The sequence below is a fragment of the Paroedura picta genome, chromosome 15 (assembly GCF_049243985.1).
Source record: "Paroedura picta isolate Pp20150507F chromosome 15, Ppicta_v3.0, whole genome shotgun sequence".
Taxonomy (NCBI): Eukaryota; Metazoa; Chordata; class Lepidosauria; order Squamata; family Gekkonidae; genus Paroedura; species Paroedura picta.
The window spans coordinates 28,307,906-28,332,603 of record NC_135383.1 but is presented as its reverse complement, the minus strand read 5'-3'; the positions used below and the strand labels follow the sequence as shown (position 1 = coordinate 28,332,603).

Here is a 24,698-nt window from a genome sequence, read left to right as displayed (position 1 = left end):
CTTCTTAAATGAACAGTGCAAACAAATAGAAGAAAACAATAGAATGGGGAGGACCAGAGATCTTTTCAAGAAAATTGGAGATATGAAGAGAACATTTCATGCAAAGATGGGTATGATAAGGGACCAAAATGGTAGGGACCTCACAGAAGCATAAGAGATTTTAAAAGTTGTCAAAATTATACAGAGGAACTATACAAGAGCAAGCTTAACATCCCTGATAACCATGATGGGGTAGTTACTGACCTGGAGCCAGACATCCTGGAATGTGAAGTCAAATGGGCCTTAGGAAGTCTGAGCAACAATAAAGCTAGTGGTGGTGACAGCATTCCAGTTGAACTATTCAAAATCTTAAAAGACAATGCAGTAAAAGTGCTATACTCAATATGCCAGCAGATTTCCAAATCTCCAAAACTCAACAATGGCCACAGGATTGGAAAAGGTCAGTTTACATTCCAATCCCAAAGAAGGGCAATGCCAAAGAATGTTCAAACTACCGCACCATTGCACTCATTTCTCATGCTAGCAAAGTTATGCTCAATATTCTACAAGCTAGGCTCCAGCAATATGTGGACCGAGAACTTCCAGAAGTACAGGCAGGATTTTGAAGAGGCAGAGGAACTAGAGATCAAATTGCCAACATACGCTGGATCATAGAGAAAGCTAGGGAGTTCCAGAAGAACATCTACTTCTGCTTCATTGATTATGCTAAAGCCTTTGATTGCGGGGAGCACAACAAATTGTGGCAAGTTCTTAAAGAGAGGGGAATACCAGAGCATCTTATTTGCCTCTTGAGAAACCTATATGCAGGTCAAGAAGCAACAGTGAGAACTGAGCATGGAATCACTGATTGGTTGAAAATTGAGAAAGGAGTTCGGCAAAGCTGTATACTGTCGCCTTGCCTATTTAACTTGTATGCGGAGCACATCATGAGAAAGGTGGGGTTAGAGGAGTCACAAATTGGAATCAAGATTGCAGGAAGAAATATCAACAACCTCAGATATGCAGATTATACCACTCTAATGGCAGAAAGTGAAGAGGAACTAAAGAGCCTATTGATGCAGGTGAAGGAGGAGAGTGCAAAAGTTGGCTTGAAACTCAACATCAAGAAAACGAAGATCACGGGGAAGAAATGGAGATAGTGACAGATTTTATTTTCCTAGGCTCCAAGATCACTGCAGATGGGGACTGCAGCAAAGAAATTAAAAGACACTTGCTCCTGGGGAGGAAAGCTATGGCAAATCTAGACAGCATCCTAAAAAGCAGAGACATCACCCTGCCAACAAAAGTGCGTTTAGTCAAGGCTATGGTATTCCCAGTTGCAATGTATGGCTGTGAAAGTTGGACCATAAGGAAGGCCGAACGTCAAAGAATTGAGGCTTTTGAACTCTGGTGCTGGAGAAGACTCTTGCGAGTCCCTTGGAATGCAAGGTGAACAAACCCGTCAGTCCTAGAGGAGATCAGCCCAGACTGCTCCTTAGAAGGCCAGATCCTGAAGATAAAACTGAAATACTTTGGCCACCTCATGAGAAGGAAGGACTCCCTGGAGAACAGCCTAATGCTGGAAGCGATTGAGGGCAAAAGAAGAAGGGGACGACAGAGAATGAGGTGGCTGGACGGAGTCACTGAAGCAATAGGTGCAAACGTAAATGGTCTTCGAGGAACGGTAGAGGACAGGAAAGCCTCATTGTCCATGAGGTCGCGATGGGTCGGACACGACTTCACTCCTAACAACAACAACAACAAGACACTATCTTAGAGTCCAGACAGGCTTTCACTAGGATAATCTATAGCTATACCTGGAACGTCTTCACCCATTGGTGTAGGAGGAAACGTTACCACCTATGTTTCGTACCATACTAGATTTCCTTCAGGATGGTCATTCCAAAGGCCTTCAGACTGCAACACTGTGCAGGCATGTGGTAGCCCTTGCAACAGTAATGTGGGGATCCCTACATCCACACATCCACAGTACACACACACACACACACACACAATACCTTTATTGGCATAAAGCAGATTAGCAAGATGAACAGAGATAGTCAGGATACATCAAGCAGTTTAAGTTTAAAAACTGAAGACAAAAATTCAGCCGTAATAAAAGTGACATTGGCATCCTTATTGCTCAACAAAAATTGGCAGATCAGGTCTTTTGAATGATTTCTCCATTTTGGTATATGAGGTATAATGTGCCTTCGCTGGACAATAAACAAGGGACAATCCAGTAAGATATGTTGCTAGGAGTGTTTAATTCACAGGGACATAGTCTATTTTCAAAAGGAATCTTGGCAAATCTCACTTGTAATACTTTGGATGGAAAGGCGTTGAGCCGCGCAAGCGAAAACGCTCTGCGATAAAGAGGATTTGCCAAGTTATAGAAATAAGCTGGCATTATCCCATGCTTCACTTGGAGACCGAGCACGGGGAGATCAAATTGCAGGACAGTAGGATGGACTTTTTGGAATTCCTGATCGAAGAGCCTTTGTTTAATTTGGCACATAATGGAAGATTCATTCAGAGATAAGATATAATTGTAGTCAATGCCAATTTGTTGTAGTCAGGATGGTAGAGAACCATTTAAATATGAGTCTCTCAATAAACAGGCCAATGGACTATCTGATCGAACCCTAAAATGCTGTTTTAGCCAATATTTGAAGGGACAAACTGATTATCTTTGAGGAAGAAAAAACGGTTTAGATGGGTAGTAGAACATTTAGCCTGCAAAATAAACCTATTTCTATGTTTGGTCCAGTGCAAATTATGTTGGAAGTTGATTCCTAAGCATTTGAACCATTTGGCCTGCTCAATTTGATGACCACCAATATTCCAGTTTAAGGGGGACCACTTCTGCGCAAAGACCATCACTTTGGTTTTTTCAAAGTTAATCGATAGGTCATTAAGTTGGCAATATTCATAGAAAGCTTTAAAATATCTTTTCAGACCAATTCTGGAATAGGAAAGCAAGATTGTATCATCAGCATATAGAAGAAGTGGGATTGGCAGTCTATCTAGTTTGGGAGGATGACCATTTATGAGTCTTAGGGTTTTTGGAAAGTCATGTAAAAATAGGTTAAATAAATGAGGAGCAATGAGGAGCCTTGTTTAACTCCTCTCAGGATGGGGATTTGGGTAGTTAGATGACCCTTTTCAGTAAATTTGACCTGACAGGTATTGTTGGAATGAAGGTTCATTAGGAGTAGTAATAGGCACGAATCAATATTAAGGTCTTGCAATTTTCTCCGTAGTAAACACCTGGAGATAGAATCAAATGCACCCTTGAGGTCAACAAAAGCTGCATAGAGTTCCCTCCTACCTGTATGAAGATATTTGTCTGCAAGAGAATAGAGGGTTAAACAGTGGTCTAGGGCAGTGGTCCCCAACCTATTTATCACCGGGGACCACTCAACACCGGGGACCACTCACCAGGGACCACTCAACACCTTTTACTGAGGCCCGGTAATGTTTAAACATCCCTTCAAAATAAGATATAGACACGCCACAACAATGAACATAAGGAACATTTTATTTTCATGGAAATTTTAACTCATGACAATGACAAATCAATGGGAACCCTGAGCTTGTTTCTCTGCAACGAGATAGTCCCATCTGGGAGTGATGGGAGACAATGACACCATAAGTGTGTTGTAAAGGCCCGGAGGGGAGAAGGGGTCCTTCGGGGCCCACCTCCAATTAGTCGAAGGACCACATGTGGTCCACGGCCCACAGGTTGGGGATCGCTAGTCTAGGGTAGAACAATTTTAGTAAAGCCAATTTGTTCGGGACCTATTAGGTCCTTTGAAGTCACCCAATCTAGTAGCTTAAGTTCTAGATGTTTGGTGTACATTTTACTGGCGATAGATAGAAGATTAATAGGACAATAATTTACTGGAGAGCTAGAGCCACCTTTTTTGTAAATAGGCACAATGACTGAGTTAAGCCAGGATTCAGGGAATATTCCTGATTGGTCGATAGCTGTAAAATGGATAGCAACAGTAGGTTCCTGAAGGGAATAGCATCTTGGGATCTTCCTCTAGGACAGTGGTCCCCAACCTTTTTATCACCGGGGACCGGTGAACACTTGACAATTTTACTGAGGCCTGGAGGGGGGTAGTCTTTTGCTGAGGGACGTCGCCGCCACCTGAGCCCCTGCTCCACTTGCTTTCTCGCCGGCGCCCCTGACTTCCCGCCACCCACTGGGGGGCACTGCCAGCAGCAGCTTCACAGTGCCACGCCGAGGAGGAGCCCCAGCCATGGCAGTCGCTGGAGAGCACCAAAGGTGAGCCAGCAGCAGAGTGGCAGGGCAGCCCCCGAGGCCGCGGCCAGGGAGAAGGACAAGGAGGAGTCACGGCCTGGTACCGACTGATCCACGGACCGGTCCCAGTCCCCCGATCGGGGGTTGGGGACCACTGCTCTAGTATATTTCCCTCCGAGAGATTACACATTGTTCTCAATGACCTTACTGGAACTCTAAGCCAATTCAGAATATCCCACCAAATTATACATGAAAACTTAATTTTTAGTTGCAGTTACATCTGTAAGAAGGTGTCTCAATAAAGTCGGAGTTATATACTTTTCATCAGGACAAGATGGTCCTCAGAACAGATCCATCATTCCAACCAAAGGTCAATTCATGTTTTCATATCTCCCAGGAGATTAACTTGCCATCCCTTTGTCCCGACCCACTAAGGAAAAGGAGTGGCACATGTTAGACATCAGGACAGACAAAATCAAGAACTCTAACACTGTGCTGATCTCTGTGTCTCCCTCCAATTTGGGTGCTTAACTTTTATTTTTATTTATTTATTATTTTATTTTTAGCCCACCAATCCTATGAGCGACTTGTAGCGACTAAAAAAGACCCACAAAAAAAATCCCAATAAAATCAACCCATAAAACTCCAGCATGCCTGGCAGCTAAACTCCTGCCTCCCTTCTTCCATACAACAATATGGGGTAGTGGGGAGTGGGCTGATTCTATAAAGGCCCAGCCTTTATAGTATAAAGTGTTGACCGGCGTTCTTATAGCTTCTGTACCAGGAGCGCTACTAACTTGCATTTGGTCCATGTATATTTCAAATTAACCTGAGGTAAAAATACAAACATGCCACAGACAGTTTGGTCTATCACAGCCTCAGGTCCATCGCCAACTACGCTGCTTTAATCCATTATGGGGAGAACCAGACTCCTTCTGAAAACTCTGGAACACTTACAGAGTCCACAAGCCAAAACCCTTTAGTGCCTGAAGCCAAGGGGCCTCTAGATCACTTTCTGTATCAAAAATAGCAGGAAGACTTTATCCGCAAAAAAGCTTGCTGATGCCTCACAGCCTAATCCCAATTGACTAATATTTTTTTCATCCTTTCTTGAGGGCAGTAAGAGACCGAACTACTCTAAATAATTGGGCTAGGAGGGAGTTCGTGGACATGATAGAGGCAGCATAAAACTCTCATTTACCACCAACTCATAAGTGTGCAATAAAATGTTCTTGCCACTTTGTTGCGTGTCTTCCTCTACACTCACTCTAGTCTCACTTTCCTCTTCCTCTCCTGCATTCCATGGTATACCATGGAGCTAGCTTGAGGCGAGAGAGGAGAGGGCATTGAGGTGCCTGCGTGCCTTCATAATTGAAGTCTACAAAGTGCAAAAACAAGTGATCCCAGGTGGGATCACAGCTCATTCCATTAGATCAGTCACCACCAACATGGTATTTGCCAAATTGGCTTCAATCAAACAAATTTGCAAGGAAGCCACTTGGTAATCTCTCCACATTTTAAGATACTACAAACTAAATGAGTATAGTTCTACAGATGCAGTTTTTGGTAGATGGGTATTGCAACATACTCCGGATGCTGATGGTGATCTCCCACCCGGGAATTAAATTACTGCTCTGTGAGTTCCCATCAAGATGTCCTCCATCCTCATAAGGAGAACAACCACTGATTACTCACCATGAAGGATCCTTCTCTTCTGATATGAGGACATCTTGTCCCTCCAATTTCATTGCCATCAACTCCACAATAAAAGCACAATAAAAGCACAAGGGTATCGTAGTTCACTTTTTAATGAGACAAAGTGTTTTTTCTTCAGGTTATCTATCTTTCTGCTTCCGTTATCCTTTTCAATCATATCAGTTCTATCTCGGTTAGCCTTTCTCCCTGATGTTGCATTTTATAGTTCATTAATGGTGATTATATCTCTCAGAGTCCTTAAACTGTCCCATGCAAGCAGACAGGAAGCAAAAAGAAGCTTGTTCCTGCCTTCCCAAGAGATTGGTGGGAAAACCTGTCAAGGTAGCCTCTCCACAGCTCGGAAGAGAAGGTTTTTTTGCACTGCCTTTGGAGTACCCCATAATTCCAAGAAGCCTCATGGTGTCAGGACAGCCATCTCCCACTTGGAGAGGTGATATCCTCAGGATGTAACTTCAAACCACTTCCATGTGAAGTGTGCTGCAGAGGACCAAGCAAAACTTTCTGGTGAGCTGACAGCAAGGCCTGATTCCACTTCCCTGAACTGGAAAAAGTCTGATCTTGCAAGTTAAGCAAGGCCCTCCAAATATCTTGGCTGGATGTTTTTTCCACAGCTATTCACTTGACATTGGATCTTTAATATTGTTAAGTGCTTTGTTTTCCAGTCCAGTGCAGCACATTTGAATTACTTTCTTGGGTCTTATTTCTTGCCTGTGCTGACCCTGCTTGCCTTGCCTCTGGCTTGATGAGAGGAATGTCAGTGCTCATTCCCCCATGAATTACAATTCCTTTCCTAAAACAATCGGTTAAACCATGTTGTGGGATCGTGTGGCTACTTGTGAAATATTTAACTAAGGTTGATAACACAAAGCAATAAAACAGTCACACTGATTTCCCACATTCTATTTTTTGGTTGTACAAATGACATGCCTAGGTGGGTGCTCTAATATGGACTTGACAGACCATTATCTTAGGACTTCCCCATAGCTGTATTACTCAAAGGCCGATTCCACACGGGCAGAAAAGGCCAGGGCAGCATCAGTATGGACCTAGGGCTGTGTCCACATGACATCACCACTGGGCTGCTGCCCTCCTGGGCCAGGTGCAGATCAGGCCCCAGAAGCCCTGTGCTAAGGGAACATGGATTCTTCCATGTTCCCTTTTGGTGCTGCAGGGGCCAATGGGACCTGCCCCATGGCAAGCTCGTCTGAAGAGGAAGGAGCTGGGCCTTCCAGGCCCGGCTCCTCCCTGCCCTACAGATGCCTGCAGGGGGCAAAAAAAGTGCCCTGGACAGCTTTGCATCGCTTCATGGTGCTGCGGGGCAGACCAGGGCTTTTTTTTATTTTTCAAGAAGGAGAGATTGCATTCCAGGCAAAAAAAAAAAAAAAACACACACACCACCTCCACCCCCATGTGGTGGAACCCAAGAGGACACATTTCTGTGCCAGGCACTGAAATATGCTCCGCAGCAACACACCGGCGGCAGCCCGGACTGGCGCTGCTGGTGCAGAATCAGCCATAGTATACCAAATGTAAAATAGAGGGGGGAGATCCCAAAGTACAAAATATATTTTAATTTTTTAGAGTGCCAATCTGTAGGAGATAGAAAGACTCCAATTTCATGTGATGGGAATTACCAGTGGTTTTCCAGATCACCTAGGGCAGGGATAGTCAACCTGGGGTCCTCCAGATGTTCATGGACTACAATTCCCATGAGTCCCTGCCAGCATTTGTGGACCACAGGTTGACTACCCCTGACCTAGGGTGTTGTGGTTAATCTGGAGAACCGGGTTTGATTCTCCCCTCCTCCTCCTCCACATGAAGTTTGCTAGGTAACCTTGGGCCAATCACAGTTCACTCAGAGTATAGTTCTACAGATGCCATGGGCACATAAGTCATGACAGCATTCTTCAGCAAGCGTAGAAAAGAAAATCATGGACCTTTGGGGAAAAGCTCCAAGCTTGCAGTTTTAGCGGCCAAAACTCAAAGCTTTAGAAAGGTTGGGCACAGCTCAGCAGCCTTCCATTTTTGTTTGCCCATGTGATCAGTGGACTACATGTGAGAGAACAAGCCCCTTTAGTTTTCAGCATTTACTTTTGCCTCTTTTTTTAGTAGGTTTCAAAGCCCACCAACCATTATTTCACAAATCAAACATCTCTAAGCATTGTAAACAGGGCAATGAGCAGTTATAGATGATTTCATAACAACAGCCGTGTGTTGAAGGTGCACTCTCAGCTATTTAAGAACATCTTCAATGTATTTGAGAACATCTTGTTCAATGTAATTAAGCAATAGACTTTGAAAAGTCAAGAATGATCTGCACAAAAAAATATCACTAGTGTCTTGATATTCCCAGGAAATCCTAAGCAAAGCAAGCAACTTATTTGTAGCAAAAGTTTCTCATGGAGGCCCCCTCCAGATCTTCTTTACCTTTACCAAATTGTTGTAAGAAAAGCTGCATATGGACTTCTTTAGGAATTCACAGGAAATGACTGAGAAAATAACTCTAGCACTTCCTTTCTTTTGTTAATGTGCCAAGTATAGTTTTGAAGACAGAGGCAGGAACTTATTCTTTGAGCTAAAGGGAAACCAACCCTCTGTTGAAACAAAAACTCTCCAAATGTTCCATTGCATATCATTTGTTTGTTTACTTTTATTTAAAGAAAACATTTCAAACCTCCAAATCTTCACGTATCTTGAGAGCTAAAAGGGCCCTGGCTTGAGAGTGAAGGGCCCTGGCTTGTGTTTGTTTTTTTCACCCCAAAATTTTTCAGTGGGTCCAACAATGGTTTTCCTAGCTGTGATTTGCTTTATTTGCTGTCAACATTTAATATCAATATTAACACAATGTGTAGTCTAGAACTAGTTCCTTTGTAGTTTGCATGGGATGTGAATGCTGTCTCGACGTGCCCAGATCTAAAAAATTTGTTTACTACTGCATGAGCATCAAATCAGATGTTGGAAAATACATATTTTGTGGTAATTTGGTGAAAATCAGCACCAACAGTTTATGGTTGCAGTAGTGTGTTGAATGAATGTCCCCCTTCCCTTTATACTTATTTCTATATATTTGGAGCTCCAGGCTTCTTAGTAGTATGGGCTGACTATTCTTAAGTACCTGCTCTCCTATCGCATGGCCTTGGTTAAGTGTTAGAAGTTGGGCCTAGGCTGTTGTTTATTTGGTGTTTGGCTTTGTGATAATAGTGCATGCCAGGCTTCTGGCCTCATACCCAGCTTTATTCTCTGCACACCAGTCTTGAATAGCTACAGTGCTCAACCGAATTTTGGCGCACCCGCTTCCCCGGCAGGCTCCAACCCAGCTCGGCCAGGAGGATTTCCAGGGGCAAACAGCCCGGGGCCAGTCGCAGATCTCTACGGTGCAGCCAGTCAAGACTCCAGTGTTGGTAACTACATAAGTGCTGCCAGCCCCCAGCCTGGCTCCGGCTTTGGGCATGGAATTGCTGTAAGTAGCCCTCTTCACTTACTGTTTCTCTGCTGCTCTAAAACAAACCGAGTTAGTTACTCATAGGTCTTCTAGTGCAAAACACTCTAGTGGCCTGCCTGTTATGTGAATTATAAACTTAACTGAATGAATTTTATGGCTCTTCTCACACCCACTTCGTCCTGTACAGAAGGATCATGTTTCTAAGAGCAACAGTAGGACTTCCTCACTAAATCTTTTGCCAGATACTGAACAGGCATCAGCTACTGAGAGGTGTTCATTTGACAGAGAAGAGTGGGATTTCAATGATTTACCAAGTCTGGTACATGGCACACCATCAGTGCAATCCTAAATTGCCCTTGAATGGTATAAGTCTGCTTAGGATTTCACTGAAAAACTCTCTTTTCAGCTCTGTTTGTGCTTATATTTACGCAAAGTTGTGAAATCTCTCTTTAGCAAGTGAGAAATCTTATTAGAGCAAGTATACCTGCAAGACACCATATATATCATTCCTCTGAAATATTGTAATGAATAAATAAATGAAAATTAGGAAATGTACCGATCTGTTTGCTACTCAATAGCATTTGCATTCCCAAGAAGCTTTAGGGCACATTTGAATATACACCAGTGTGCTTGCCAGTATGCCTAACTGTTTATTTCATCTTGAGTAACTGGAGTCACTTACCCTTTTACCTGCAGTGTGCAAGTTGAGGATCTTTAGCTGATTAGAAATCAAACCCTTCTAAAAATTCAGCATAGGAAGTTGTTTTATCCTGCACAAGTGAAGGAATATGTTGCTGTTTGAGCTATCTCAAAGCATTATTTGAATTGTATTCAGTCTTGTTTTGGAAGTCAAAAAACAATATATTGTAGAGGGAAAATGGCCCCGTGATTCCAGTTTATTTGTGTATTCCAAACTGGACATGAGTATTTGAAATTAGCTGCAGATCTTTCTTCCAGTTATGTGTACATGAGATTACAGGTTTGGGGAGCAATCCTAAACAGGTCCATTCAGAAATCCCATTTTATACAATGGGGCTTATTCTAAGGGAAGCATTTTTAAAGTTTGCAGCCTTCAAAAACAGTTCCAAATTTTCATCATTAAATTTTTCAAGTGAATGTAAGCTATTTTAATATTAATGTTACTAATTGGGGAATGGAAATTTTGCTTAACAGATTTGCATGCATGGTGTTTTCCACAATTGTACTGTGTTCAAGCTGTGTGTGTTAGCATGAATGTCCAACACAATTTAATGGATTTCAGTATTCTCTGCTAATCAACTTACTGGTACAAAAATTTGTGAGGATTTTAAAATTTTCTTTACCCTCCCAAAAAAACCTGTAAAACTTATGAAGGGAAAAGTATAATTTTACTGCATTTTTAAATACCAAATTCTTACTTCATTCTATTCCCATCTAATCAGTTATGCTGTGAAATTTGGATTATCGTTCCATTAAGACTTAAATGGCCAGGGACCACTCAACAGCCCTCATTTCCTTTTCTGCCTAAAGAACTGGTTGTTCTTGAACACTTTGGACCATTGCTATGGCGTGATCTATATTGTGCTTTGTGTGCCCTAATATGGCTTTCAGGTTATTTTCCCATAGGAGGCTCTTTAATATCACTTTCTGTAACATTCTGTTTAAAAAAAAATGGATGTCCGTTAGTATTTTAATACAACATCTATTTACTAACTAAGAAATGCAGTTCCTAGCTAAGGAGGCAAATAATAAGAGAAGTATCTCTCACACGGAATGAACTGTTATACGACAGACTTAAAATATTCATGCTGACAAACACACTCTCAAATTTTTTTATAATTTGGGGGGGATCACTATCTCTTCCTATATATCTCACTGATGACCTTAACAATTGTACAATTTTAGGGCCCTTTGATTGCAACGGCTTTTACAAATGGATACCATTGAAACGTTACACAGGGTTGGTTGCCATCTCACTTGGAGGTATTCCAGAATATACAATTTGTATTTTGTGCTATGTCCCTTTTCTATTGCCATATTTTGTCGCACTTTTATTGTTTTCTTTCTTCCTGTCTTTAATCACCACTTTTTCTTTCCTTACAAGCTTTTTTAAAACTAAAGAATTAATTTAAAATATCAGTTTTCTGGGATGGAAACTGGAAATGGATCCTGACCTAATTTTGAAAAGAACATTTAACTCCATTGTTTTATACAACTGTTAATGATTATTTAAAGGATTAGTAATGTGTATTTTGGATTTTTAAAATAATACTTTAAAAGGTATGAAATCCCCAAGACTTAATTAAGTAGCTATGCCATGGAGATGCAATATTTATGCCATGCCACCATCATGTTCTAAAACAAAAAAGTAAGCAAATTAAAAACATTATTACTAATGTACATCTGGATCTCTGCCTGTTTCCTAACCTTTCAACTGATCTGAATGTTGGTTTTCATCCTGGTCTATGTTACAAATCTGTAAAGTGCCTCACAGAAAAAAAATCAATGGCTGGGTTAGATGAATCAGAATGATAAAATATATGACTCAGATGGAGAGAGAGAAAGACTCTGCCTATTTTATATACTCCTCATCATGTGTCTTATCTATAACATGCATTCTAAACACCAAATCAATGCATGGGATGAAACTCACAGCTGCTGAAATGTAGGACAATGTTGAGGCCTGGTAGAATTTTAATGGCCCCTGTGGAACTCTAAAAGTTCCAATGGGGCCCTTAGCTCTTCCAGGAGCTCATTCCACCAGGTTCGGGACAGGACCAAAAAGGCCCTGGCCCTGGTTGAGACCAGACGCACTTCAGATTGGGAACCACCAATCTGTTTAAGCTTGCAGAGTGTAACAGAGTGTAACACTCTGCAAGGGGCATAGGGAATGTAGACCCCTACATTCCTGGCTGAGGGCGAGATCTCTACCTGTAACCCATCTAGGCAAGGGAGATGCGCTTCCTGATCGAGGCCTTTCCTACTCAGTATTCTTTGCTCAGTCTAGTAATGACTCTCCAAAGTCTTAGGCAGACCCTGCCCACTCTTTTAATTTGAGGTGTCAAGGATTTCTTTCTCCCAGGCTCTTCTAATAAGTCATAGGCCCTTTCTGAATTCCAGATTTGTGCTGAAACCAGTGAAACAAACAAAAAATTACATTTTTGTGGAAAGTCAACGTATAACCAGGGATAGAATCAGATATATCTTGCTGTATGGCCTTGCAAACCTCTTAACTCAGGGCCATTCCGCACCAGGATCTATGTAGCAAATTGGTTGCAGAACGAAAAAACGCCATTTTAAATAGTGGAATTCGTCGTTATGCATACCTGGCTTTGTAGTGGAATCCAGTTGCGTTTCTATTGTTTCCCACAGGTTTCCGGTCTCGGCAAAAATCGCTAGCCAGGAAGCGATATTGCTGAGCTTTGTCCCGCCCCTGGCCGTCAAGCAGCCAATAGGTGGCCGTTATCATGCTCCCAAAAAGCCCCTTTCCCTTTAAGGAAGGTTTAAAAAAAAATCACGTTGCAACGAATCTGCATTGCAACGGAGGGACCCATCTAGCTAGCAGGTGGTGTTTGAGCTGCCGTTTCATCGTTGCCACACTCCCCCCGAGTGAAAAAAAAAATACCCCCCCTGCACGGGCGCAATTTTCGGCCGAAAATACAGTGAAAAATAAAGAGAAAATAAACCAGCAAACGGGGCTGTGTGTTGCTTCGTGCTTGGTGACTTAAAACAGCTCTGGGGAGGGACTGCAGCCAGGGAAGCCTCGCTGGGTAAACTCGCCGGTGCGTTGATGTCTGCTTGCTCCGAGAAAAAAAAATGACGATCGCTTCGCCGGAAGATCAGAGGACAGAGCTAGGGGGAGGGACTTTGCAGAAACCTAGGGGGAGGGACTTTGCAGAGGGACTTTGCAGAGCTAGGGGGAGGGACTTTGCAATGGCAATGCACAGAACTTTTCCGCTAGTGTTGCAGATTGCTTGCAAGAGTGTAGCGCTTTCTGGAGGGTGAATCCACTTTTTGGGATTTCCCTGAAAGCTCTACAACGAAGCGCTTTTTGCGGATCGGTTTCAGGAGTGTTGCAGATTGTCAACAACGTTGTGCATAACAGCAAAACAGTAGTGATTTCAATTTGTAACCGTTGTGCTATTTTGAACGAGTGCGGAATGGCCCTCATTGTTGACCTGGGTGATGTGACTGGATTGCACATGAATTTCATAAACTATGAACCAAGGTACAGGGCTGCAGTGTAGAGGCAGGGTGAATCCCTGCGTTTTGGTCTGAAGTAGCAAAACTGAAGTAGCAAAACAATAGCACCTTTAAGACCAACAAACATTTATTCAAGGAGTGAACTTTTATGTTCTTCAGACTAAACGAACAACCATCATCCTTATCCATCCTCGGTGCCTACATATATTTGTGAAACACCCTGGTAGGTGGAGCGTGTCCAGCCTGTTCAGACTGTCTGGACTCGAATCTGGGCCAATCAGTGAAGCTGGCCACACCCTGATTGGGTCAGCCCTTACAGAAACTGCCCTCCCTAGGTGGCCGCTCGCCTCTCTGGAAGCCTGGCCGCAGACGAGCCTGGCTGCCGTGGCTGCCACGTATGCGGTGCTCCTTCAGGAGGAGGCAGTGCAACTGCTGAGGAGGCAGCCACAGGGCAGACAAGGAGGCGGCTGCAGAGCCGCTGGGGAGCCAGCGGCGGCAGTGGAGGGCAGCCAGTGACCGCGCAGAGGCAGCAAACAAGGCTGCACACGGCACACTGCCAAGTGTGAGAGCCCTACGAAGAGCCTCTGGTCATGCTGTGGGGGAGGCGTCTTCCTAAACGTAATCGGGTAGGCAGCGCCAGCTGACCAGGGGCCCACCAGACCCAATGCCAGCCTGCGCTCCTGCCCCCTGCCTTGGGAGGTTGAGGTGGGCAAGGGGCACCAGCATTCTCCAGCCCTTGTCATCACTGCCTCCCCCACCAACCATCATCCTGCTAACGCCCACTGCTTTTCAGTCTGCAATGGGCTTTCTATTAGTAAGATATAAGGCAAAAGCAAATTGTGGCAAATTAGTAAACTGTGTCATAATATCCAGATTAAGCCATATAATTCTTTGCTAAAACAGTCCTTTTGAGTTCAGTTGTAGTTCACAAAAATATTGGAGAAATAAAACTGTCTACATTAGTAATTAATGGCTGAAGTTTTCCGAGTTTTTGGGAAACCCATCCATCTCCACCAAAGCGTGGAAGCATCCCTGCAAGTGACAAGCTGTGCTGGCAAGTATCTTGTCCTGAGACCAAAGAGTTAAAATCAAAATTACATTTTGTTGTTGTTAGGTGCGAAGTTGTGTCGGACCCATCACGACCCCATGGACAATGATCCTCCAGGCCTTCCTGTCCTCTACCATTTCCCGGAATCCATTTAAGTTTGCACCTACTGCTTCAGTGACTCCATCCAGCCACCTCATTCTCTGTCGTCCCCTTCTTCTTTTGCCCTCGATCGCTCCCAGCATTAGGCTCTTCTCCAGGGAGTCCTTCCTTCTCATGAGGTGGCCAAAGTATTTGAGTTTCATCTTCAGGATCTGGCCTTCTAAGGAGCAGTCAGGGCTGATCTCCTCTAGGACTGACTGGTTTGTTCGCCTTGCGGTCCAAAGGACTCGCAAAGGTCTTCTCCAGCACCAGAGTTCAAAAACCTCAATTCTTTGACACTTGGCCTTCCTTATGGTCCAACTTTCACAGCCATACATTGCAACTGGGAAGACCATAGCCTTGACTAAACGCACTTTTGTTGGCAGGGTGATGTCTCTGCTTTTTAGGATGCTGTCTAAATTTGCCATAGCTTTCCTCCCCAGGAGCAAGCGTCTTTTAATTTCTTTCCTGCAGTCCCCATCTGCAGTGATCTTGGAGCCCAGGAAAATAAAATCTGTCACTACCTCCATTTCTTCCCCATCTATTTGCCAGGAAAACTCTATGGACAGTTCTAAAAGGCAAAATTACATTACAGGAACTCAAAAGCTCACACCTTGAATAAATCTTAATTGGTCTTAAAGGTGCTATTGAACCCTATTTTTGTTGTGTTAACTTCAGTCAGTTAGTCGTCTGAAGCTGCTGCTTGCCATGCAGACCAGGCAGGGGATAACACTATAAGATCTCACCCCATTTAACCCTCCGTAGCAGAGCTGACCCACGTACCTCTTTTCACTTCGTTTCCTACAAGTATCCCACATTGTATCTCACATTGTGCCTAGAAGTATAATTAGGTTCAGGGCCAACACTCAAGTGACATTGTATACCCCAGAAGTTCTTCCGAAAGTCACTGCAACTCTAAAATATTGCCCACAAAGAGTTTATTGAGAAATCTGCTTTCTGAAGCATTCTGTGGTTTAACAGTTTGTCTAGATTAACATGCTTAAAACTTACTTTGTGTTATAGGAAATAATAAGTCACACATTTAAAATCAGTCACCATGCCTCTTAGTGTTTCATACCATAAGTTCCCTAAGATGGCCAGAATCGGTTTTCATAGTTTAATGGGGAGATACCTGCAGTTCTACGTGAGGGAACTGAGGTCTATAAATGCTGCTCCTAGGGATGGAGATCCTGATGAATTACATAAGGAGAGTCTGTCGTGAGAGGGGGAAGGGGGTTGGTGGAAACGGCCAGTGCCTATGCTGTGATTCCACTGAAATGTGGGGAAAAGAACACCAGACCTTCGAATTAGGTTCTCAAAGAAAACAAACTTTATTTGAAACATGAAAACACGTTTCATCTCAGAAGGTTGACTTCATCAGATCCCCATGGTAAGGAGGATGGTTTTGTGCACTGTAAAACTCCTGGCCCCCTCCATGTGAGGAGCAGAAGTAGAATTAATTATGTAATTCAGTCAAATTTGCACCTCAGAATCCAGCTTCAGTGACAGCATCTGGCCACTCTCTGAGTGCATTAGACACAGCTCTGGTGGGTAGAACATACATATGGTTGTCACATTTTGAACAAAGGCTGCTACCTCTATAAACTCTATACTACTAGGAGGGATGTATTTCTTCAAGGTTTGGGTACAATGGGTACAATGATTTCCTTATTATCTATTCTTTTTTATCCACTAGGGTATATCTGGATGTCCAGGCAAGACAGAGAGAAGTTTCTGAATGGTCCCAAGTTTAGGTGATGCGTCATCAGACTTTGAACATTATATCACCGCCAAATAACCAACACAACCTGGAGGTGGCACTAAGCGGACTTGGTTGTCCACAATCTCTAATCATCTCATGAATCTGCTGTACTATATAGAACAACAGCTTTTTAAAAAATGTGTATACATTTGTTCATTTTATTATTTTTTCTTGATGGGTTCTTTTTCTCTTTTAAATTTATTTTAATCACTATTTTGTAGTATTTTGACATAGGATTGTAGACATGTAGGTTATTTGTGTATCTAGGAAAAGCCTAACCGTAATATAACTGTTCATATATTAAGGGTTTATTTGCTTTGTTTTTCAATTTTCCCCCTTTTTTCCTGTCATTTAAAGTAATTTTATTGCTTAATAAGGAAGCTGAGTTGGTAACACAGTTCTCAGTTGATTGGTACCAATTCTGAAAAAAAGCCTTTTCGGGTGGAATTTAGCACACACTGAACTTAGAAGTAGAACAAACTCAAGTGAGCAGAAATATTCTATTTTATTCTATATCGGGAATAGGGCTCAGTAGCAGGGTCTCTAGCAGTTCTGTATTAGTTAATCTAATTATATCTATTTTCGGCAATAAGATAAGGACAACAACGTTTTTTGTGTCCTTTTTCTATAAGTGCATTTTTTGTTGAAAAAGAGGTGATATGGGGTTTTTTTAATTGTGAAATCTAAAAAAATAGTGTAAATACAATTCCATTAACTTACATATGAAATATTTACAAAAGGAGAGAGAGAGATGCAACTATTTTTGTGGTGGAGAAACTAAGGCAGTTTCTGAACTGAACAGCAGAAAATAATTAAGGTTTGGGGTGCAAGGAGGAAATTCCTCTTCTGCATTATTTCTAAACGAACAAACTTGCCTGAGCACAGCTCTCATTCACTTGTGCTGGCACATGATGTGCAAACAAAAGTCATGATGGGTTGTGCCCTCACATTTCAAGCATGAAGACCAACTGCCAGAGCTGGCCCACAGCAGTCAGAGGAACACGGTTTTGCTTGCTCTGTAGGGGTTAGACCTTATAACTGTACTAGCATCATACCAGCATATTTAACTAGACACCTGTGCACAGCTTAACAAGTAAGAGTCTAGTTACCTTTTAATTTTAAAAAACGCAACTGCTTTTCCTGTGACTGAAAAAATCTACAATTTAAATATTTAAAAGGTATTTAAAGTTTCAAGCACACTTGTTTTTAGCCATTATTTAGATCACCTGACTGTCCTGCCATTTCAGATGCCCCGCATCTCCTACAGCGCACTGACCAAGCCCAGAGTCATCTTGGGTGATCCCAAACTGTGGAGGGGGGTAGGGCATTGTTATCAAGTTAGCATCCACCTTGTATCCATTCTTTCCTATATTAACAAATTAGGGAAAGCAAAGGGTTTTTAAATTTTTGTTCTTAATACCTCAGTGCTACAAGTTATCACCCTAGATGCAAAAGAAGATTTTAATTTATTGTAGATGAAAACAAAATAAAAAAATGTATAAAACATCATTGCACTGTGACTGGTAGGGAGAACTGACAATTTCCTATTTGCACATGTTTAATGTTTGGCTGTTATGTCTATGGTCCTCTGCTGGAGAGGAGACTGATGAAGGATATTTTTTAATTTAATTTTTTTAAAATATGGGTCAGTAGGCCAGCAACAGCAACTCAAAGTACAACTCAGTAGGTGATATTACAAGCATAACTATAGTGTGGATATATTCTTTTTTTAACATTAATATTGACAAGTTTTATTAATATTTTTTTAAATTGTTACGTTTATAAATTTGGTACTCTAGGTACAGCCAGAATAAGACACTGAATGCGACATTTGTTAAGAGAGAGAGAAAATTGCTGCTGCACTCCTATTTTTGTAAACTTTACTAATTAGTAGGCCAATGTAGGCATCTGTTAACACTCACCATGATGCTACCTGAGGGGGGGGGGATCTTGTTTCCCTTGGTTTTAGAATAAACAAAGCAAATCATGGGGAGTGTTGAAAATTATATTCACATTTTAGGTTTTTGTTTTCATATTTCAAAATAACCAGGTTTAAAAGCCAGAATGCTGGACGCTTTTTAAAATATTGAGATTTGATCAAGTAATACATTACAGGGGGGACAACAAAACCCACAATTCTTTCATATAAATTAACTGCAAATAAAAATTCCCTGAGAGACAGTGTATTTTTTAAATGCAGGGAATTAATTGATTACTCTTTAATTAATGTAAATTACATAAAGTACAACCACCAGGAACTAGTCTGGCAGAAGCCCATTTCCAATGACTGAGGGCCCCTCCCCCTGGGCTCTGAAAGGCTCCTATTCATTTTAATGGTGTTTCCAGGGAGACAGGTTCTGGGGAAATTTGTGCCTGTACTGTATACTACCATGTGTTCCTCCACCTCCTCCTCATTCATTCCCTATCAACTCATAGAAGATTCTTTGTTGATCATTGTTGTATGTTATAATAATGTATAAGATTACTATCTTGTAAGAGTACTGTCCTGATGCAAGTGTAGTGACCCCGCTACCCCCATCCTTCTCTTTTCTTCCTCTTCTAGTACATATTGGTAGTTGTATTGTAATTAAGGTTAAATACATAGATGTAGTTATTCAGATTTAGGACCAGTAAGGATAGAACTTTCTCTTATTTAAGACAAAAAATGCTAATAATTTCAGACAGGTTTAAAAAATAATAATTTAAATGTTTTGTTTTTCTTTCTGCTGATCTCATGTTGTTTCCACTAACCAAAGGTCTCACAACATTTAAAAGCAAATGCTGGCGATGCTCCTGCAGCATTTTGTACATCCCCACCCTTCAGTTTTTATAAAGAGGGTGTGCCATACTACCTTAAATGCTAATGCTAGATATGCAAAACTGGGTTTTTTTTATTTATTTTTTAAAATAAAAAGAGGGAGGCATGGTATAATAAAATGATTTTACTAAGAGAAAAAATATTTTTTTAAAAAAAAAGAGTGCTCAGAAGAAAACTTCTGTCCTGTGTGAATATGTCTCAGATGTTTCTATACCTTTGGGAAAGCCCCAGTGGTCCCCAGCACAACTCTTGGGGCACTTGGTCTTGTTTCTGGAGTGGCTGCCTAAGGCTCATTTTCATTCCCTCACTCATCTAGAAATTCATTTGAAAGGACTGAAATTTGTTTAGTTTTGGAAATAAATTTTAGAATGGATTTTAGTCAAGCACAGCAGGTCAATAGCATCTTGTTTTGTTCCAAACTTCCCTTAAATATTGCCTTGGAGTTAGCAAGAAACCAAAACAATTGAGCTGAATGGTACAGGGATTGACAAGCACCAATGATGTTTAGGAGGGTCTGTATTCCCAGGGTCTGCACACCTCCATGGGTAGCATTGGAAATGCTGTTTTGTGCCTCTGGGGAGTTGTGAAACTCAAGCACCATAAAACACAATTGAATCTTTCCCCCCTTCGTTTCAAAGGAACGGGGATTTCAAGTGGAACATTTAGAAAGATCTTAGGATGAAACCATGGCACACTTATTTTTTGTTTGGTTTGGTCAATTGTTTGTTTGCAACTGGCTTGAACAGAGCCATATTTTGGGAGACAAGAGAAGGAGTTTTTCACATTAGTCTCCTGCTTGCTTATCCTCCCAAAGGGGGGATACACACATAATCCAATCTTAAGTCAAAACTGATTAAAATAAAGATTAACCTGTTCTTTTTGTTTTCTATTCTGCATATTGTTAATTTGAATTTGTAGCTTGGACTTTAAGGTAGCATGGCTCTGTTGCTGTCATTTTTGCCCTTGTACAGCAGTATATACACAAACTGATGAATGTCATACATCGCACTAGGCTAGTCAAAAAATTGAGTAATTGTTAGTAATAAGAAGGACCTGAAAGGTGTACAAGCTTTTGTTTTTTCCCTTCTCCAATTCAGCTGTTAAAGCTGGCACAGAGTGTGAATGAGGGCTAGTGACTCCGACCACAAACACCATTCTGTCTCATTTGCCATCCAATTCAATACAACATAAATCAAGATTAAAGCAATATAATTTACTACACTTTTCTTGAAGGTCAGCCATGGTTGTTTATTATATAGTGCATATGAAATTGTTTACAAAAACAACAGCAAACGCTATTTTTTACTCTGGGGTATATTTGTTTTGAACAGTTTCCTTTTTGTTTTGTATTTGGGTTGTTTCTTTGTATTCTGAAAAGCAAAATGGTTGGAAAAGCAAACTGAAGCTGGTCTTAACTATGTTTTGAGTGATGGGGGCCTTAGACATACCTGCAGATTCACCAAAATCTGCATCGACACACTGTAGAGTTTCATAACTGTGCAGAATCTGATTCCAATTCATTTCTTTTTGTGTGCAAACACTACATGGGATTCTGTAAGCAAAGCAATACTTTAATACTGTAATAAAAGAAATTACCAAAAACGTAAAAAAGGAGTTAAAAATCAAAGTGATCTGTTCACCAGTTACCAAACAATCAGAATGTATTTTCTTGACAGATTTTTTTTTGTTTCAGACAAAAAAAGCCGAAGTCACCTGTGCCCTATAAACTGTGTTCTGTACACACGCCAACACCACCACTTGTGTGGGATGTGAGTGTAGCAAATATTCCCACTGTCTCTGTTGTACACATTTTCTGAATTCCATCAGTAACCCAATGCAAAGTCTCAGCGTTTCAGGTGGTTCCCAATGTCCTTACTCAACCATGACACAGTGGCCAAGCCTAGCCCCCTTCCTTTTATATTTTAGTATGAAACTGATGCGAACTTTGGTAGTGACTTTTTATATACATATATAAATATATATATACATACATATATATATATACGTGTATCTATATATATCAAGCATCTTTCAGGTCTCTGTGTATGGCTTTCCGAAGCCTTGTTGTAAAATACTACATGGATGGGGGTCTCTCACATCACAGATGTGGAAAGTATAATTTTATATTTGTATTTTCAAATAAATAAGTTTGTGAAAGGTTTCCATCCTCTACTGTGGTCCAGAAAATCAATGTGTTTGTCTCAGAAAAAAATTAAAAAAAATCTGTTTTGAACAGACTTGTGTTGTGTGTATGTGTATTGAGTTCTCAATTGACAGCTAAACTGTTAATATCTACTTTTCTACCACCCCTTCCTGCATAAATTTTTTAAAAGGTGCCCATAGCTCTGGCTGGCCAATCATATATTTATTTATTAAATCTGTATACCGCCCTCCTCTAGGGCTCAGGACAATACATTGAACTCAGTGATTATAATGAAAGAAAGGTAATAATAACAATAAAGAGAGAAATAACATTCTAACATACTGAACAATCTAACAGGTCCATGGTTGGTCATATCAGTCACATGGGAGGAAAGTTAAGGGGCCCAATAGATGTTGTTTAATTCCAGTTGACCTATCCAGAAGATAGAGACAGAGTTCAACAAGATCTGAACTCAATGGAAAAATGGGCAAATGCGAACAAGATGCAATTTAATAAAGATAAGTGTAAAGTTCTGCATCTGGGTCAGAAAATTGAAAAGCATGCCTACTGGATGGGGGATATGCTTCTAGGTAACACTGTGTGTGAACGAGATCTTGGGGTACTTGTGGACTGTAAGCTAAACATGAGCAGGCAGTGTGATGCAGTGGTAAAAAGACAAATGCCATTTTGGGCTGTATCAGCAGGGGCATCGCATGAAAATCACAAGATGTCATAGTCCTATTGTATACGGCACTGGTCAAACCACACCTGGAGTACTGTGGAGGCCTCACTTCAAGAAGGACGTAGTTAAAATTGAAAGGGTACAGAGGAGAGCGACGAGGATGATCTGGGGCCAAGAGACCAAGCCTATGAAGATAGGTTGAGGGACTTGGGAATGTTCAGCCTGGAGAAAAGGAGGTTGAGAGGGGACATGATAGCCCTCTAAGTATTTGAAAGGTTGTCGCTTGGAGGAGGGCAGGATGCTGTTTCCGTTGGCTGCAGAGGAAAGGACGCGCAGTAATGGGTTTAAACTACGATATAGGCTAGATATCAGGGGGGAAAGTGCTGGGGGTTGGACTAGATGACCCATAAGGTACCCTCCAACTATATTATTCTGTAATAACAATAATAATAGATGACCCTGGAGGTCTGATTCTAAGACCTTAAGCCTGATCTGGAATTTGACTGGAAGCCAGCACAGTTGTTGGAGGATGGGCAGGATGTGGGACATAGAATCATAGAATAATAGAGTTGGAAGTGACCTAATGGATCATCTAGTCCAATCCCCTGCAATATTGCTCATCCACTATAACCTGCCAGCTCCTTGAACCTTCACAGAATCAGCCTCTCCGTCAGATGGCTCTCCAGCCTCTGTTTAAAAATTTCCAAAGACAGAGAACCCACCACCTCCCAAGGAAGCTTGTTCCACTGAAAAACTGCTTGAACTGTCAGGAATTTCTTCCGGATGTTTAGACAGAATTTCTTTTGAATTAATTTCACCCCATTGGTTCTGATCCATCTCTTCTCCATCCTTTATATGACAGCCTTTTAAACACTTGAAGATGGTTATCAGATCCCCTCTCAGTCATCTCCAGGCTAAACAAACCAAGCTCCCCCAACCTTTCTTCATACGTCTCCAAACCCTTCACCATCTTTGTTGTCCTCCTCTGGACAACACTCCAGTTTGTCTACATCTCTCTTCAACTGGGGTGTCCAAAACTGAACACAGTACTCCAAGTGAGGCTGAACCAGAGCAGAGTAAAGTGGTGCCTTCACCTCCCATGATCTGGACACGATACTCCATTTGATACAGCTGAAAATCCCATTTGCCTTTTTAGCCACCGAGTCACACTGCTGACTCATGTCCAATGTACTAAGACTCCTAGATCCTTTTCACACATACTACTGCCAAGACAAGTCTCCCCCATCTTATATTGGTGTAAATGGTTTTTCCTACCTAAATGCAGAACTTTACACTTGTCCCTATTGAATTTCATTTTATTTAGTTTAGTCCAGTTCTCAAGTCTAACAACATTATCCTGTATTGTGATTCTGTCTTCTGTTGTGTTTGCTACCCTTCCCAGTTTAGTATCGTCTCCAAATTTAAAAAGTACCCCATCCAATCCTTCATCTAAATCATTTATAAATATGTTGAACAACACAGACCCCAGGACAGCTCCCTGGGGGACTCCACTTGTCACTCTTCTCCAAGAGGATGCTTAACCATTTACAAGTACCCTTTGGGTACAATCTGTCAACCAATTATCAATGCACCTGACAGAATTAGGATCCATATTGCATTACTTGTCAACAAGAATATCATGTGGAACCTTATCAAAAGCTTTACTGAAATCCAGATAAACTATGTCCACAGCATTCCCCTGATCCAGCAAGGTAATCACTTTCTCGAAAAAAGAGATAAGTTTGGTCTGACATGTCTTATTCTTGCAAAACCCATGCTGAGTCTTAGAAATCACACCTCTTTGTTCCAGCTGCTCAAGGACCATTTGATGATATGTTCCAAAATTTTGCCAGCTACAGATGTAAGTTGATGGGATGTAAGTTACCTGGATCCTCCTTTTTTCCTTTATTGAAGATGGGGACATTTGCCCACCTCTAATCATCTGGCACCTGACCTGTTCTCCAAGAAGTGTCAAAAATAATGGCCAGAGGTTCAGAGATGACATCTGCAAGTTCTTGGAATAGGCTGCCTAGGGAGGTGGTGAGCTCCCCTCACTGGCAGTCTTCAAACAAAGGTTGGATACATACTTTTCTTGGATGCTTTGGGCTGATTCTGCATTGAGCAGGGGGTTGGACTAGATGGCCTGTATGGCCCCTTCCAACTCTATGATTCTATGATTCTATGATTCTTTTAGTAATGAACTAAATTCTTTTTGCAATTCATCTGGCCCAGAAGACTGTTTCATTTAAAAAACCTAGGTGTTTATGGACTGTCCCCACAGTGATCCTAGGCCACCATTCCCATCCCCCTTGTTGTGATACGTTTTTGCCACATGGAGCACTGTTTCCCTCACAAGAGAAACTGAGGAATAATAGGAGTTCAGCAGTTCGACCCTGTCTTCCTCATCTGTTATAATTTCACTTTCTTGCTCTTGCAGTGGTCCTACAGAGTCCATACTCTTATACTTACTTGAAATATAACTAAAGAAGCCTTTTTTGCTATGTTTAGCACTTTTTGC

General features: G+C 41.6%; 1 protein-coding gene across 25 annotated transcripts in view; it reads left to right on the top strand.

Moving 5' to 3' along the window:
- The window catches only part of MSI2 (musashi RNA binding protein 2), an 833,820-nt gene extending 812,232 nt beyond the window's left edge, over positions 1-21,588 (top strand). For 9 of the 25 annotated variants that reach the window (XM_077312083.1, XM_077312075.1, XM_077312079.1 and 6 more), the window contains 3 exons: positions 9,217-9,425; positions 11,292-11,369; positions 16,472-21,588. In XM_077312083.1, the coding sequence (XP_077168198.1) occupies positions 9,217-9,425; positions 11,292-11,333 (251 nt within the window). In that variant the 3' untranslated portion in view covers positions 11,334-11,369; positions 16,472-21,588. Of the gene's footprint in view, positions 1-9,216; positions 9,426-11,291; positions 11,370-16,471 lie in introns of those variants that run through there. The other 16 variants (XM_077312078.1, XM_077312084.1, XM_077312080.1 and 13 more) reach the window with 7 other exon arrangements.
- The last annotated feature ends 3,110 nt before the right edge of the window (positions 21,589-24,698 follow it).